We start from the raw sequence: 17,803 nt of genomic DNA, 5'->3' as shown, positions 1-17,803 counted from the left end.
TGCAACATAATATTTCACCTTTTTGGACAATTGTTTTTGTTGGAATCTTCCTCGTTTATGAACAATGTTGTGACAGGTCAGCGAGCAGGAGTCTTTGACCACACTCTGCTTTTCCACGGGGAGGTTCCCAGAACCGGGTTGAGGGCGTGCTTATTTTTAAGTATTTGATAAAGGTGGCCAAATACCCCTCCAGAAAGTTTGCACTGATTACATTCTATCAGGAAGTGAAGGAGGTTGTTTGTTTTGTTTGTTTGTTTGTTTTTGAAAGGTGTAGAGAAGATGAGGAAGAGATGAAGCTTGGGCTGCCTGGGCTGAGCGCCTGGGCAGTGCAAGGGGATGTGGGGGGCATGTGGGGATCTTCAGGGCCAGGGGCCGGCTGCCTGGGTGTGGCCATGGGATCAGGTCTTCAGGCTCCCAGACCCACCTCCTAGTGGCTCTCTCAGGGGAAGGCCGGAGGGGAGCCAGGTGATGGCTTCCCTCGCTGTGGAGAAGGTCTGCGACTTCCCTTACTGCTCCGGGGTGTGTGCGGCAGCCTGTGCCTTCTTGCTGCAGGGAGTTGGGGTGGAAGTTGGCAGGGTTTCTCAGCTGTGTGTGGTTAAAGAGTCCTTTTTTTATAAAAAAAAACTACTTTATTGTTGTTCAATTACAGTTGTCTGAATTTTCTCCCTACCCCTCCGTCTGACCCCATCTGAACCCACCTCCCTCCCATGCTTCCACCCTCCCCCTTAAGAGTCCTTTTTTGTTTTAAAATTTTGCTCATCTAATTTTTGAATTAGGTAATATGTTTACTATATTGTTTATCTATTCTCTATCATCTATCTCTATCTGTCTATACCTGTATGTATGTCTGTATCTACCTCCCATCTATCTCTAGTGTCTGTCTCTATCATCTATCTGTCTATCGTCTGTATCATCTATCTCTGTCTATGTCTGTCTGTATGTATGTCTCCCATCTATCTCTGTCTATCATCTATCTACCTCTATCAGCCATCATGAAAACTCCCCTGGCTCTGTGCTCATCCAACAGTCTGTCAGTTCACTTCCTCACTTGCAAACGAAACCAGCGCAGTTAGTTTCCTTTGCATCACTCTGGTTTCATTACGCATATGCAAGCAACTCTGACTATAAATTCTTACATTTTGCCCTTTTAACACAAATGTTTGCCCGGTACACTTATTGTTCTTCCCCTTGCTTTTCAATTTCCCCCAGTTTTATTGAGATAGAGTTGACATATAGAGCTGTATAAATTTGAGGTATGCAGTGTAATGACTTATTTTGTGAAATGATTGTCATAAGTTTAGTTAACATCCATCCTCTCATATAGATCCCTCCCAAGAGAACACAAGGTTTTTTTCCTTGTGATCAGAACTCTTAGGATCTTCTCTCTTAACTTCCAAATGTACCCACAGCAGTGTTAACTATATTCTACATGGTGTACGGGACATCCTCATTACTTAGCTTCCAATTAATGAGACAACCTGGAGACTGTTTCATGTCACAGAGCAGCCCTCACTCTTTTCAGAGCCGCATAGTACTCTGTTGTTTGGCTGGACCAGCATTATTTCATCCGCCCTCTGTGGGTAAACACAGGGACTATTCCAAACCCTCGCCGGTACAAGCCATGCTGCAGTGAGTAACCTCACACGTATGCCGTCCTGCACATGTGCAGGTATTTCTGTAGGGTACATGTTTATAAGTAGAATCAGTAGGTCAAAGGGTATTTGCATTTGGTATTTTAAAAAAGATTTTATTTACTTGTTTTTAGAGAGAGGGAAAGGCAGAAAAAGAGGGAGAGGAACATCAATGTGTGGTTGCCTCTTGCGTGCCCCCTACTGGGGACCTGGCCTGAAACCTAGGCATGTGCCCCGATAGGGATTCAAACCGGTGATCTTTTGGTTCTCAGGCTGGCATGCAATGCACTGAGCTACACCAGTCAGGGCATGCATTTGGTATTTTGATAGTGGCCAGTTGACCTCTGTAGAGGATGAGTTTCCCCAAAGTCAAAGTAGAGGGCTGACCGGCTTTTAGAGAATTTTACGAATCTGATGGGTGAGAAATGGAATTTCATTAGTTTTATTTGTGTTGCTTTTATCCCAAGGGAGGTTGAGCATCTTTTTATGCACGGTACAACCCTTTGTGAGCCCATTCCTGAGAGCTGCTCCCCGCCCTGCCCGTTGTTTGGTTGGGTCGTCAGGCTCTCTTCTTTCCTTTTGACCACACAAGGGCTACATCCTGGCACCCAGCCCTGCCGAGGTCTTTGCCTAGTCCCCTCTCACAGCAAGGAGGGGAGGGTGGAGACTGGGGCCGGCTCTGGGTGGACCAAGGATAGAGACAGTCCTGGCTGCGCCATCGTCTTGTCTCATGGAGGGGCTGAAACCACTGACCTAGGTCAGTTTTTTGTTAAATGAGATGATGCATGTACAATGCTTCACACAATGCAGGCAGGGTCCAGAGTAAATGCTCTGAAAAAGCATTTACTATGTAGGACAGGCAAACCTACCAAGCTCCTATATATCTGAAACCGAGCCTTTACCATGTGGGTACAGGATGCCCTGAGCTGGCTAAGGGCCCTGGCACTGCCCTGGGGACTCCAAGGGCAGAGCCGAGTACTTGAGCTGCTGGTTTGGATCTGATTTCCACCTCTGCTAGGTTTCTTGTTTGTGGAATGCCAAGTCTTAAGAGCTGGGCTGATCTGAGGCAGACTGTGGCTTATGGGGTTTGTATATTCACTTAATTTTCCTCTCACTCTCAGACGCTGGTGCATGGCCCTGGCCTGGCCCTTCATTCCCTTCTCTTCTTCTCCTCCCACCATCTCTAAACTCTTAGGGCTCACAGTCTTCCTAAGGGGCAGGTGATCTGGGCTGGTGGGCAAAAGGAATTGCCTCAGACTGTAGGGCCCTAGGAAAGTCAGTCTGGATGTAGGACCTCCCCATTTAAGGTCATTGTCTGTAATGGGAGGTGGGGGAAGGGAAATTCGAGCCCAAAATAAGGGTGAGGGCTGTGGCATTCAGGCAGTCTGTGCCCCAGCTCTGGGCCTGACTTACCACTGAGCCGCCTCTCTGCAAAGATTCCCTGTGTCTAGGCCTACTGCACAGGACCCCAAAGCCCTCAGGGCCTTCTACCCAGCAGGATGGAGAACAGCCACTAGCTGGGGTGGTCTCCAAGGGAGTTCAGAGTCCCTGAGGAGCTCCATCTACCTCTGTGTCTTCTAGCTCTGCAGCAAAATCCTGGAGAAGACGGCCAACCCTCAGTGGAACCAGAGCATCACGCTGCCTGCTGTGGTAAGCCTTGTCCCCAGTGGTCCACCCCACGAGGCCCCAGGCTCCTGGCCTCCTCAGTATCTTGCCCGTGTCCCGGATTTCTGGTTCTTCAAAAAGACTCCACACCAACATGTATCTCTTCTCTCTACAGTTTCCCTCCATGTGTGAGAAAATGAGGATTCGTGTCATGGACTGGTGAGTTCTGGGCTCGGGGTCTTTAGAGGTGGCTGTCCTCGGGGGTCCTTCAGTTTTCTTCCGTTCAGCCTGCATGCAGTGGGAGAGTGTGTTTGGGTGACTCAGTCTCCTCTGGGGGAGGCAGAGGGAGAGAGGGTGTGGACCATTCTTGGGAAGCTTACTCACGGCCTTGCTTGGAGGCAGATAGGAGGGCAGCCAGGTGGGGCTGGGAGGGCTCCAGGAGCCCGAGATCCCCGAGGCCAGGAGAGGCCAGGAAGGCTTCCTGGAGAAGGTGGGGTTTTGATAAGTATAGGATGAGGGCATTCCAGTAAAGAGGGGATCAGAAGCAAAGCCAAGGAAGCTGGAAAGAGCAGAGCTTCTGAGGACACAGGCAGTGACACCCCTGGGTAGGGAGGATGGAACAGCAAGGTCTCCAGGCTGGGAAGTGGCAGGGCTGCCTGAGCAGGGATGCCAGCTGGGCTTTCAGCAGGTGAGGGCAACACCCACACGGGCATCTTAGAGAAGGACTAGTCTCTACCACTTGCTGAGCCTAGGTCAGGCCCTGTGCCCAGCATACCCTTTCTGTGCACAACCTCCCCTGACCCTCAGCTTGACCCCTTCTTCACAGATGAGGAGGGGGGTTTGCAAAGACTGAGTAATCTGCTCCAGGTGACAGCTGAGAAGTGGCTGGGCCAGGCCTGCTGCTCCCAAAGCCCGCGCTTTAACCACAGGCCGCGCTGCCTCCTGCTACGTTGAGGGGGTCTCTCCCACACTGGAGGGCCCTTAGGGGTCCATATGCTGATCTCTGGGGCCTTCTATACACCATGCTTTCCAGAAGGAGAGAGTTGTCCTTTCTCTGCCCCCCAAAAATCTTGGCTCTGCGGTTCCCAGTGTGTTGTCCTTTGGCCTCAGGCCCAAGGCACCCCCAGCCAGGAGGATAATGAGAGACTAGGGAAAACCCCCAGGCCACAAAGCCATTAGAGTGCGCGCCAGTCCCCAGGCCTAAAGGAAACAGCTTGTGAGCATTAGAGGAGGGAAGGGAACAGCCAGGAGGGCCAGGAGGGAGCGGCTTCTTGGGCTCTGACCACCGGTATGTTCTGCGGGGAAGCGGGCTGGGGGGAGATGTGCTTCATGTCCACAGAAGATCTCTTCATCTTAGCCTGCAGGGTGCAGGCACACGTGTGTTGTGTTGATGGGGGCGGGGGTGGCAATGGGCTCTGCGTGTCTGTGCATGTGGATGCATGTGTGTGTGCGCGCACCGGGCGGTTGTCTCTTGTGTGGGGGGACGGGCCTTCCCGAGTCCCTGTGAGCTGTGTCACAGGCAGCAGCGTGCTGTACAATCCAAACACATTACGGAATCTGGTGGCTGCATCTCTGGTTTGGGGTGAAGTGGCATTTTTATTGTGAGTCTATTTTCAGACTCGCTGTATTTTCCAAAAGCAACCCAAGCCCCAAAACCCAAGTGTTGGCCAGGAGGCATTCCGCTGCTGCAAGTTCCTGTCCAGAACAGTGCTTTCTTCCCAGAAAACTCAGATAAACTTGTATTATTACCTGAATCCTGGAATATGATCTAGTCCATATGGCCTTTTCTCTGTAACTTAATCTTCCATTTGATTCTTTAAGAATTTTTTTCATTAAAAAACAAAACCCCCCAAATACCCTCCTCCTGCCCCTATTAAAACAAAACCTCTCTTCCCATTCTCTTTCCTTCCTCAGCAGACTCAGGTAAGACCGGATGTCAGAAACCCCACTCCTCTCCGAGTGCTGGTCTTCCCCAGGGGTTGGTCCGGGAGGCAGTTTAAAGTGCCCTCAGCTGTCAGTTACCTGGGGTCGACAGCCTCATGTTTAAGGGAATTACAGCTCTCCAATTCACACTAACTCATGTACCAGGAAGAGCGATAAAGATCGGTGCTGACAATTCGCTCTTCCCCAGGGAGCCCCCACCCTGGTGGAAAAAATTAATACTGAAGCTTCATCACCTCCCGGGGAAATACAGAGAGAAAGGAAGGGAGCAGCAGACATCCAGCCAAGATTTAAAGGAGGAAGTAAAGCACCCTGCACAGGCATCTTGCACAGCGGGGCTCGGTGTTGCATTCATTGCCTGGAGCTGCCTGTGGCCAAAGACCAGGAAGCAGGGAGACAGGGCCTTCAGGCTCCAAAAACAGAGGGAAAATGCACCCTGGAAACTTCCAGAAGGAGATAAGATAGGTCTTGCTCAGCCCAGCGTTTCTCAACCTCAGCATGATGCCACATTTGGGCCAGAAAATTCGTTTATGTGGGAGACTGTATGATACGTTGTGGGATGTTTAGCAGCAACCGTGGCCTCTCTCTGCACCCCTCCCCCAATGTCACAAATATCTCCGGACATTGCCAAGGGTCTCCTGGGGGTCAAAGTCAGTGGATCGAGAGCCCGTGGCCTAGCCAGAGAAGGAAGCAGCAGGTTGCTGCAATCAAAGCTCTGGTTTCCATGTCAGGCACATGCCGTTCAAATCCCAGCTTTGCCATCTTGGCAAATTATTTAATCCTATAAACCCAGCTGTCTCATCTGGCATTGGGGCTCCTTGGAGAGCCTGCCTCAGAGGACTGACATGAGGACAGGGCTAGGTCGCGGGGCGGTTTTCGCACAGTGCTAGGCTTTCTGTAGGTGCTCGATAAGTGCCTGCTGGTAGTACCCATTATTATCAAAGGGGGCAGGTGGGGGCCTGCACAGGACACTGTTGGCTGATGGGTGCGCCAGTCAGTAAGTCTCCTCGCTCGCCCACACACAGCGCCCTGTGCGGGTGGTGGGGGAGCAGCCTTCCTCCTGGGAAGCAGGGCCTGCAGGGAGCGCTGTGTGCTGTGGCTCGCTGGAACAGGAGCCAGGACACCGGGCTGAGTGCTGGCCTTTCCCCTCCCCCCGAGGCTGGCCTCGGACACCCTGGGTCTAAGTCTCCATTTCCTCATGTGTGCAGCGGAGATGCCAATAAAAGTACCTGTGTTTTAAGGCTGTCGAGAGGGTCCTGAAAGATAAAGGAGGTTAACCGTGTTTCGTCACATAGAAAGTCAGATGCAGGAAGGAATAGTGCATTAGTGTTGGCTAATCTATTTATTCACTTTTTAAAGGTTCTATTTATTTACTTTTACAGAGAGGGGAAGGGAGGGAGAAAGACAGGGAGAGACACATCAGTGTGCAAGAGATACATTGATTGGTTGCCTCTCGTGTGCCCCCAACTGGGGACCTGGCCCGCCACCCAGGCGTGTGCCCTGAATGGAAATTGAACTGGGAGCAGGACATTTTTGGCTTACAGGCCAGCGCTCAATTCACTGAACCACACCAGCCAGGGCAGTGTTGGCTAATTTGAAATCGTGGCCTTGGAGATAGTTTCTTCCTGATTACTTGGTTTTTACTTGGTTTTTTCTTTGGTTTGGACATTTCTTGAGCTCCTGGAGCCTGGCTCTTCCTCGGTCTGGGGGTCTGGCACCCTGAGCAGCCTCCTGCCTCCCACCTGCCATGTCCCCAAGGACATCCGGGCTGGCAGCCCAATGTTGGCCCGGTGATGGGAGCTGATGGTTGTTGGGATGGACTAATTTCCACCAAGGAGGCTTGAGCATACTTAATTTGAGCCTCTTCTTCCCTGGGATTACTGGGCCTCAGTAACATACCCAGTGGGAAGCCTGGGACCTCTAATGATGTACAACCAAGGCCACTTCCTTCTGGGTGGGCTGCAATCTTCACCCCCACTCCTGTTCAGGCCTTCTCTGTCCCCTATTCTAGGGACCGCCTTACCCACAATGACATTGTGGCCACCACCTACCTGAGTATGTCGAAAATCTCTGCCCCAGGAGGAGAAATAGAAGGTAAGCTCCCCTCGCTTCTGCCTTCTGGCCCCCTGTGCTGTCCCTTGTCCCACCTGTGCCCGTCTTACACCTTGAGTTTTGAGAGTTTGCAGGACAGGGAAGATTATAAGGTCTTTGCTGCCTATTTCCTGGGGAGAAGAGCTCTGGCCAGTGGGAGATGGGCTTGCAGACACTTAGGATTCTCCTCACCTGGGAGGGTGGGGTGCACCCCTGAGGGGATGGAAGGTTAGTCCACTCCTGCCGAGGTCACTGGGGGCGGCAGCGATGCCGGCCGTCCAGTTCTGCGTTGGCTGACTGTGCTCTAACAGTGTCTGTTTTGAAATACCTTTCATTAGTCTGTTAAACAGTAGTCCAAGATCATTTTGTAAAATTTTAAAGAAACATTCTGAAAGAAGATGATAAAATTCACCCATGAAATTACCCACAAACCTACACTCTATCAGCCTACCCTCTGTCCAGACAGAAACTCTCTTAACAACTTTCAAATGTACCTACAGCAATGTTAACTGTATTCTACATGTTGCACGGGACATCCTCATTACCTGATGCTCTGGGACCTTTCTCTGTGTGTCCATGCATGTACATCTACATGCGTGTATATGTACGTACGCACATGCACACAGGCGTATGCACCTGCACACACAATAAACATTGTTTTCAAAAATTCCCAATTGCTTTGAAAATTGCTTTCTGTCCCCTGCCAATACAATATAGATGTTTACTCATCTTATTAAATATTCTTCTTCAATATAGTTCTAAATGAATATACATATTCCACATGTGGATGTACCGTAATCCACGTTAACTAGCTAATGTTGAATTGTTTAGGTGTTTTCCAGTGTTGTTCACGTTCTAAACAACTGACTTCATATTGAATATTTTGTGGCTGACTCTTTATTCAATTCACAATTTCCTTTTGGAGGAATGCCTAGAGGAGGGATTGCTATGTCAAAGGGTTTGAACATATTAAAGCTTTTGTGTATATCACAGTTGCCCTGCACAAAGACTGGACCGATTTCCACTCTAATCACATAAGTTTATTTTGCTGCGTCTTCACCAACGCAGAGCAAAATAATGACGTTAAAACAGAACTCTGTTAATTTGATGGTTGAATTTCATTGTTGCCTTGGTTTCCATTTCACTGATAGCTGATGAAGTTGACCAATGAAAATTTTAATATATTTTAATAATTATATATTTTAATATTGTAACAATTACATATTTATGTATTTGATTCTATTATATTCTGTTGTAAATTGCCCGTCCATGCTGTTGCCCATATTTCTGACGGTGTGTTTGTCTTTCCCTCGCTGTTTTCTGAGGGTTCTGTGTGTGTACAGATGTTAACGTCCCCTCGTCATGTATGTGCTGAATAATTTTTGTCAGTTTTATCTTACCATTTCAAAGTTTTTGGTGGACAGAAATGTAAAACTTTTAAGTAGCCAGATCTGTTAATATTTTTCCTTAGTGTATAAGGCAAGGATCTGACATTACTTGTTTCAAAATTGTTCTTCAGGGATACCAGCACTGTGTATTGAAGAGTCTTTTTCCTGTGTTTGGAAACACCACCTTTATCCCTTACTAAATTACTCCATTACTAAATGTATTTCCGGGCTTGTTCCTCGATTTTCTATTATCTTTCATTGATATTTGTGCTTATTATTTCTTAGGTCTTGGCTCTGCAAAATTAATTGGAAAGATTTAAAGTCTTTTCTAACATCTGGAGCAGTTTACATAACATAATAACGTAGTCTTTTGAGGGTTTGAAATTATTCACCTATAAAACCATGTGGACTGGGTGGCCTTTTTGAGTGAGTGTGACACCAGTTCTTTGAACGCGTCAGTTTCCTCTGTGATCACTGCTCTTTTCAGTTACTTTTACTCTAGTCACTGCAGTCGGTTTTGATAACTTCCATTTTCTTAGAAAAGCATTTATTACTTACACCCAGGTCTTCTAATTTGTTTACACAGTGTGGTGCCGGTCAACAATTTAAGCAATTCTCTATCTGCGGCTGTTTCCTCCTTTCTTATTTCTAATGATAAGTGTTTGAGTTTTCTTTTCCTTTTTTTGTTAGATTTGCCTTGTTAGAAGACTTTTTGCCCCTACTTTATGGGACATTTCAAATAATCAGCTTTTGGATTTATTTATCAATTCTAACATTTTTTCCTAATTTAAAGAAAATGTACAATTTAAAAAAAATTTATTTATTTCTCTTGGGGGGGGGAGAAAGAGAGGGAGAGAAACATTAATGTGTGTGAGAGAGAGAGACATCCATCGGTTGCCTCTCGTTTGCGCCCCGACTGGGGAGCGCCTGCAAGGCGGCAGGTGTCCTGACGGCCTGACCTTGAGCTTTGCTGGGCGACACCCACCCGACTGACCCACACTGGTTGGGCCTTTTTTTCTAATTTTTAATTCTGTCATCGTTTTACTCTTTTCTTGAACTATTGTTACACTTATTTTGTTGTTTCCTACTTCAGTTTTCTAGTTAATTTCTTATGCTTATTTTCAGTGTTTCTTATTGAAATAATGTGAGTACGGCTTCTGTCCTATATGTCATGCTTTTGGCCTTCAGCAACCCCCGCCCCCTTACAGTTCAGTCTAATGTTTCCTTTTATTTTTTATGTCTAAATATTTAATCGATTTTGAACTTATTTCGGTGGGTTTTCAGAGAGCAGTTTGAAAAGACTACCTTTGTAGGTAGTCTACTTTTTCCTAACTAGATGCTACTTGTAGAAATGTATCTTTTTTATTGTAGTTTAAAAAAGCACTTTGATCAAGCTAGATGCAGAACTCTGTTTAACTGAGTGCTGTCAGAGACACGGTGAATTCTTACATCTGAGTCGAGGAATAATTTCTGTTAGTCTAGCATTAGAACTTGGATGGCCGAAGACAGGGTGGGCTGTGCTAAGAGCTGGAGTTCTGCAACCAGGCAGCGTAGGTCCCAATTCTGCTTCTTTGCAGCTGAGCGAGCTGCCCCAGTCTCCTCCTACTGGTCTCGGGCTCATTAGTTGTTAAAAGGATCCAGTGAGATTATAAAAGTAAAGTTGTTAGAGCGTCTGGCATACAATGAACCCGGAAGTAAGGTTTGCTGTTTAGTATCATTATTGGCTTTCTGCACATCTGATTTTTTCCTGTATTATTTCTATTTTTTACTACTTCCCACGTAGTTTCAAATTGGCTATTGCATTTTTAGTTTCTTGTCATGTCTTCTTTTTCCTGTCATTCCTTTGAATAGTTTCCTTTCTCTCTTTGTTCTCTCCCAGAAGTTTGCTTTGTTCCACAAAAGTTACGTCTTCGTGCACTCTATTAAGGATTCGGGATGATTTCCTGAGAATTTCAGGTGAATGCTCCCTGGTTCTCACAGAAGCTGTTTGCCGTCCTGGTGGGCACTCGCCGTCTAGCAAGATCGGCTCAGTGTTGGCGTTTTCTGGCACAGGGTCCACAGGTCTCTGTCCATCCTTGACCCGGGGGACAGGTTAACGTGCCCCATTTCTGGAGGACTCTACCTAGTGCTCTTGAAGTTGATTAATCTCTTCTTCTGGGTTCTCTGAAACATTAAAAAAAGAACTTTTCATTGTAGAAAATTCAAGCACACGTAGAAGTGAAGAATTGTACAGTGAATTCCCAGCTGCCTTCACTCAGCGTGAACATCTAGCTGCTTGCTGCCATTCTGATTTCATTGTTGATGCTTGTAATTAGTGGACTGCACAAAAACTGCCTCCCAAAGGTGCTGCTGGCAGGGCTTGCACCCCCAACCCCGCCCCCTACTATGGGAACTGCTGTCCCAGGATGTGGGCCCCTTCCCGAACGCTGCTCGAGTAATTTCTGAGAATGGCTGTCTTGGCTGTAGAAAGACTTGAGGTGGGGCGGTGAGTGCATCATGAGGGTGGGCTGTGAGACGGGGAGTCCTGGCGCCCACTGCAGACCGGAAGTCCTGCTATGGAAGAAACCTCTTCTCCAATTTTCTGACTGGTGCTGTCCCTGTGTCTGGATCCTGGTAGAGGCACAGAGTGACCTTCTGACTGTTTTCTGTCACTGTTTCCTGAGGCTACAGCTGTGCCTGCCATAAGCCGCCTAAAGGAGAGGGAGGGTTTAGGTCCCTGTTCCTTCATCAGTCTTCCTTCTGGTGGTGATGATGATGGCCTGGGTCTTTTTTCAGGGTATTATGAATATTTTCATGAAAACGTGAGAAAGATGTTTGTTTGGCCACTAGATGGCGCTCAGGCCATGGGCAACCCAGTGTGGTTCAGGGACACATTGAAAGGCGGACTGTTGTCTCCCACAGATTGTTTTGGAACTAAATGACAATCTTCCTGCAACCAGCTAACCAGGGTTAAAGTGCCGTTGAATAACGCGATCCCTGTAACAGTAAATGAGTTAAGCTCACTGTCCAAACTGGAGCCATTCTGCGCGACGGCTCTGATGTCCCTTCTGCCAGAGGTGCCCCTTTCCGAAGCCCTGAAGGTTAGCGCTTGCCTGGCTGCCTGCCAACCTTCTCCCACTTGTCCGGAGGCCACCTCAGAACATGTCACTGCACCTTTCTGTTCACTCTTTGTATTTTTTCTTCACACTGTGCAGGGGCGGTTCTGGGACGACAGTGCACGACACTTTATTTCGCCACTGCTCTCAAAACCCAGACTAAACCGAACTGTAAAAATGGGCTCTTTCTCTATATGCCTCCGCCTCATGGTTCACCAGATTATTTGGAGATTTTGTTTTCACGTTTATTTCCAGGGGGGACAGGACCTGACGCTAGCCTCATACGCACTTCTGCCCAAAGTTTGCCTGGGCACACTTAAGTATTCCTTGGACCCTGCGCTCCCAGGAATTTAGTAAAAATTTTGTTCTCTAAAAAGGAGTGCTTTCCTTAGAAGCTGCAGTTCTTTCAAAAAGTAATCAACTCATGAGACCCTTGAAACCTACATAGATTCTATTCTAATTTTATACATATGAGAATCATGCTACATAAATAGCGCTCATATTCTACAGTGTTTCCACAGGGAAGAAATCCGGAGTTACTGTAGTTTCTTTTTGTCTTTGGGATGTAGATGATAATGATTTCCCAGCAGTTCTCAGTTTCTCCTCCTGCCTGGTGTGGGCTGGTGTCAGGCAGCCAAACTGTGGGTGTGGGAAGTGTGCCGAGAGGCAGAGGGAGCAGGCACAGCTGGCAGTAGGTAACAGCCTCAGCCTCTCCGGGAGACAGGGGTGCACAGGAACTGTCTGGGGGCTGTGATGTGGGTCTCATTGGACTGGCAGAGCCTGCTGTTGGTCTCCCCTGGCTTCCCCCAGGTGAGAGAGTTGGGCGTGGCTGCTCAGGCCACAAAACTGGGGCTTCCTTGGGCTGAGGGAAAACAGGCCAAGACACTTGTGTTTTGGCAGAAGGATGATGAGGACTAAATAGAGGCATTGTCTTGGGTGCCTTCACTGGTCACTGTGCCCTGGACTTTATGAGCTGTCTGCGGACACAGGGGAGAGAATCTGGAAGGATCTTGAGCATCTAGAGACCTAGGACTCTGCCCTCAAATTAAGAATCACTGGCCTAACTTGTCAGTAGGGCTATGTCTTACTAGGTGCCCAGCACTGTGACTGGTCAGGTCTGCTGAACAAAGAAGAGAATGCATGAGGGAATTAAGGAAAGGCACTGTTGGGAAATAGGCTACCCTGCAGCCATTCTGCTGGTCCTCCCAGCACCAGAGACACGTGTCGCTCAGACAGCTGGGGTGTTTAGGGGACAGCTGTGTCTGGGCTGAGCGTGGGTTTGCAGCCAGGATTCAGAGTTGGTCCGTGGTGGGAAGGCAAGTTTGCCTCTGCAACAAGCACGTGGGGGTTGGAACTGTGACCCTCGTTAGCCCAAGATAACTGGCCAGGCCTGTTTGTAATGATTTGGAAGGAGCTTGAAGTAGAAACTGTTTGCTTTTTGTGGGCCCTGGCCGCTGTTCTCCATGGGGCTCCAGCTGGGTCCATGGCAGTCCTTTTGCTGCTGCTGAAAGCTCCGCTATAACCAGAGGCCTGGCTGCCCCACTGAGGAGAACCTATGCCTGTGGACATGAAAATGGCCACGAACTGTGGTTTCTGCAGCTGACTTCTGCCAGGGGTGTTCCTCGCTGAGGCCTGACTGTGGAGAGCCGAGGGGCTAAGTCCCAGGGCCTCAGGCCCCTGCAGCTGGGCCTCACTTCCCTGGGCCAGCCCTGTCCTCACACCCAGACTTCCACATTCCCTCATCTGCATTTCCTCACTCTCTCTATGTCTCTGCTCATTCTTCTCTTGCAGTGTTTTGCTGAACTCTTGGCTCTTAACTGCATTCATGGAGCTATGGGAAAATAGTCATAGGTATTCTTTTTTCTTTTTTAAGGAGACCAATAGGTAAGGGTGACCAATCAATGAGAATAATCAGGGATTTCTCCAACCAATTCCGCCAGCTTGGTCATCACCCCAGTTACACTTAGCTGGTTGGAGACAGGAAGGTCAGAATGTGGGAGGGGCAGAAATCAGAGAGGACTATGAAAGGAGACTGAGGGGTGGGTGTCTACTCTTTTGGGGGCAACTTGTAACTTCCTGGAAGTGAGGGATGGAGTCCAAGAGCTTGTAAGTGTGCCATAGCATCTCCTTCCTTGCTTCTCTTATTTCTAGACACCCATCACCAGCATTTAGGGACAGGCCCAATGTATAGAACCTTCGGCTAATGGACAGCATCTGTCACTGTGTTTTACTTGAAGAGGCAGGTGCCAGAAGCCAGATTCCAGAGCCTGCTGTTGTGAAAATGCAACACGGTGCCCTCGGTGGCAATACTAGAAGTGGCCACTAGATGGAGCTGTTGTGCCTTGAAATTCCAACTCTCAGGGAGCTGGGTTCCGAGCCTCAACCAGCCTGTTGGGTGGAGTGCTGGGTGTGCCTGGCTGCGCAGCTCTGGCCCTTTCGTGCTTCCCCCACCCTTTCTTTGTGTCTGTACTTTGTTTCCCTCACTTTTCTGGTTATATTATGAAAAAACACATTTTCTTTTCTGTGTTATTTCTTGAATGTACCGAGTCAAGGTTTGGGTCCAATTTTCAATTGGCAAACAGAACACACAGAGGTGCGGGCAGACACCAGTGGGGAGGGGTCTGAGGGCTCACCATGGCCCTGGGGGCTGTGTTTGGTGGGGGTTGGGGGGTGGGGGTGGGCTCGGTGATGACTTAGTTGGTGATAAATTCACAGCTGGGCTGGGACTAGGGCCTCGGGCCACATCTGTTTCCCACACGGGAGCTATCTTTCCATCTGTCTGTCTGCCAGCTCTCCCTCCACAGGCCTGTTCGTGTAACCAGACCTCCTTCCAGCCATGCCCACCCTAACCCCTTTTCCATTTCTTTACGCTTCAGAAGAGCCTGCAGGTGTGGCCAAGCTTCCTCCAGCCTCGGACAGTATGTGCTTTGGGGACGATAAGGGGGTGGGCCTGGGGTTTCTGCTGGAGGGAAGAGGGTACAAGTGGCCGGGGAGTTTTGATTTGCTTGAGGTGGGTCTGAGATTTCCCACCATGGTCTCCTAGCTTGCCTTTGGTTATACCTCTCAATTCTGGTTGAATATATAAATGGCTTAGAATGCTTTAAAGGCAAATCTCTCCCACTCCCCAAACCCCTTCCTAAGTCTTCTGGACTCCAGCTGATGTGCAAATGAGACCACTCTCTCAGGCAGGGAGGAGATGGGACCTGTGTGGGTGCTCTCACTGACTGGGGCAGGGGACATCTTGGGGGCCAGCAGCAACAGGACAGGGTGAGCCGAAAACTCTTAAAGTTGAAATTTGCAAAGTAAATCAAAATTGAGATGATTGTCACAAATCATTATTAGTGATCATCTTCCATTGGCCTGGGCATCCTGCCTCTGGCCTGAGTGCCAGGGAGCCCTGTCTGTGCTGGGCACTAGAAGCAGAGGGAAGATGGCTGCCTGGTGGCCCCTGGCTCTGGCAGAGGCATGTTCTTCCTGCCTCTGGTCGAGACTTTCTTATTTCTCAGTCATGTCCCCACCCTTACCCTGTCCCCCTGTGAGGGTCTCACCACTAGCTGGGACTCGGGGTTCACAGCTTACACCCTCAGGTCTGGCTCAAGCACTTCCTTGCCATGGACATTTATTTTGTGCCCGCCTTGCCCTACCCTGCTTGTATGGATCGGATCACCCCACATGATTCGTATCTGCCCCCCACCCCCCATCCCTGCAGTTCTCAGAGTACGCCAGTGACGCCCCATCCTGGGAAACTTGGCTGTAAGCTGGAAAACAATGACATTAACCAAAGGCGGCCCCTAAAAAGGATGTGAAGAGATTGTCCCTGATCATTAGTGTAATTCTTCTAACTGTCCTCCAATGTGCGTCACTGAAAGATTGTTCTTTGTATAGCGTGGTGGGGGGCGGGAAGGGCTTGCCAGCATGAGTCAAGGCTATTAGGTGGTCTGCTGTGGGGGTGGGGAGACATGTGCCCGGGGGTTGCCTTGTGGGGGGACAACTAGCTGGGTCCCCTCCTTGGTGCCCTGGGAGATGGCTTGTCCAGTCATGAGGTTCTGGAGCCTCCTGTGTGCCTCTCCTCACTCATGTGTGGGTTGGGGGAGGGGATACAGAATGGGGTGTGGCTGGAGGGGGTGGGCAGCGGAGGACCTGGCCCCAGCTTTGTGAGCTGGCTCAGTGCATGGACTTTGAGGTCAGGTCGGTCCATTTGAGGTCATGCCCACTGGAGTCGTGTGTTCCTTTGCGCCCCTGAGCCCCAGTTTCCTCGTCTGTAAAATGAGGTCATAAAGATAACAAAAATCTCCACATCTCAGCATTGTGGTGAGGCTTAAAGGGGCTTATGGGGGGCAATGGGAGCTGTCATCAGTGTCACTGCTCTTTATACATGTGTGAGGCTGTGTCCCGCACATGGGCAGGGAACTGAGGCCCAGGGGAGGGCTCAGGCCTGCAGGTGGCTGGGCTGAGCACTGGAACGCTCCCCTTGGCTGGCCCCTCTGACCCTGCCTGTATCTCCCAGTCGACGACCATCTGGGCTTCCTGCCCACCTTTGGGCCCTGCTATGTCAACCTCTACGGCAGTCCCAGGGAGTTCACCGGCTTCCCGGACCCTTATGCAGAGCTCAACATGGGCAAGGTGAGCCAGCCAGACTCCCCACACTCCCTAGATCCCTGGGCCTCTCTGAGGTGTCTTCCTGCCTAGCCTGGGCAGTACCTGGGGCCCACCTGCACTGCAAGGGCCTGATGGGGCTTGAGCAGGCCCAGGGCTAGGCAGCCACCGCCTGAGAGAGCCTTCCTTCTGCCTGGCCCTGTCCTGGCCCCTTCCACCCTCCCATATCCTTCCTTTTTGCCTTTCCTTCGGGCCAGCCTGATCCCCCACTTTCCTGGCCCCTGAGGTGCCCAGATCCCCCACCTGTCTCAGGGTTCATCTCTCCTCTGGATGTTTTGGAGTCTACTACTGACCATCTGGGTGGCTTGGCCTGTCACTGGAACTCTATGGGCACCATTTCCTTACTTGCAGAAGGATGGGGGTTGCTCAGGGACCTCTTCAGTGCCTGGGAAATGAGCAACCTCAGGGACAGATCAGGTCCCTTCCCTTCTCCTCCTCTCCCTCCCACTACTCTCAGTGATCCAACCTCCCCTCCCAGGGGGAAGGTGTGGCCTACCGAGGCCGGGTTCTGCTCTCCCTGGAGACCAAGCTGGTGGAGCACAGTGAGCAGAAGGTGGAGGATCTCCCGGCAGATGACATTCTCCGGGTGGAGGTGAGGGGTGTGGCTTTCTGAGGCGGGAGGGTGGTGTTCAAGGGGCGCTGGTCTCAGGGTGTCACGGTGGAGGAAGGCTCTGCTCCACCCGAACTCATCTGCCTTCACCTCTCTGGGCCTCAAGCCTCAGCTGGGAAGTGGAGGTAACCCCATACCAACCCTGCCTCCCCGAGGAATGTTCAGAGACTCAAAAAGGAGAAGTGAAAGTAATTTAAAAGTCTAGAGCTCCATACAAAATGAGAGGCTATTTTATAACAATAACGTAAGAATCATGAACACTTATTAAGCACTGGCCATGCGTCAGACACTGCGCTAGTGACATTCCCATGTCACTGAGTCCTCCCAGCACCCACGAGGTGGCAGCCATTAGTAGCTCCATTTTACCGATGAGGAAACTGAGGCTGAAATGTATCAGGACACAAGTGGAGAGCTGGGCCTTGTGTCAGAGGAGCAGCTGGAATCCGCGCAGTGGGTTAAGCTTCCCGGCTCTGCAGTCAGAAGGCGCTTGTTGCGGTCCTGGCTGGGGTCAGTTACCGGCTGTGTCAGTTCGCCTGTCTGTGAGGGGGAATAGTCACACTTACCTCCTAAGATGGTAGGGCATCGTGAAGTCATCTTGGTTCTTGTGACGGGGCACTTCCCATGTCCTTAGCCTTGAGCCTGATGTCCGGAGGGTACAATGGGATTCATTTGCCACAAGCACATGGCAGCCTGTGGACACTGCAGGGCAGCTGGCGTGGAGAGACCCTGGTAGCATGGGGTGCGTGCTCTGGGCAGGGGCCTAGTGGCTGAGAGCCTTCGGCCCCT

The 17,803-nt window shown here is 49.9% G+C and overlaps 1 protein-coding gene across 21 annotated transcripts in view; it reads left to right on the top strand.

Annotated features, from left to right (window-relative positions):
* Nucleotides 1-17,803, top strand: part of DYSF (dysferlin) — a 202,305-nt gene that overhangs the window by 65,833 nt on the left and 118,669 nt on the right. For 12 of the 21 annotated variants that reach the window (XM_053924832.2, XM_053924826.2, XM_053924822.2 and 9 more), the window contains 6 exons: nucleotides 3,213-3,281; nucleotides 3,412-3,455; nucleotides 7,189-7,271; nucleotides 14,628-14,669; nucleotides 16,259-16,374; nucleotides 16,886-16,999. In XM_053924832.2, coding sequence (XP_053780807.1) covers nucleotides 3,213-3,281; nucleotides 3,412-3,455; nucleotides 7,189-7,271; nucleotides 14,628-14,669; nucleotides 16,259-16,374; nucleotides 16,886-16,999 — 468 coding nt within the window. The remainder of the gene's footprint in view (nucleotides 1-3,212; nucleotides 3,282-3,411; nucleotides 3,456-7,188; nucleotides 7,272-14,627; nucleotides 14,670-16,258; nucleotides 16,375-16,885; nucleotides 17,000-17,803) is intronic. The other 9 variants (XM_053924834.2, XM_053924830.2, XM_053924828.2 and 6 more) reach the window with 1 other exon arrangement.

Source organism: Desmodus rotundus, chromosome 5 (assembly GCF_022682495.2).
Source record: "Desmodus rotundus isolate HL8 chromosome 5, HLdesRot8A.1, whole genome shotgun sequence".
Classification (NCBI taxonomy): domain Eukaryota; kingdom Metazoa; phylum Chordata; class Mammalia; order Chiroptera; family Phyllostomidae; genus Desmodus; species Desmodus rotundus.
This window is presented reverse-complemented; position numbering and strand designations above follow the sequence as displayed.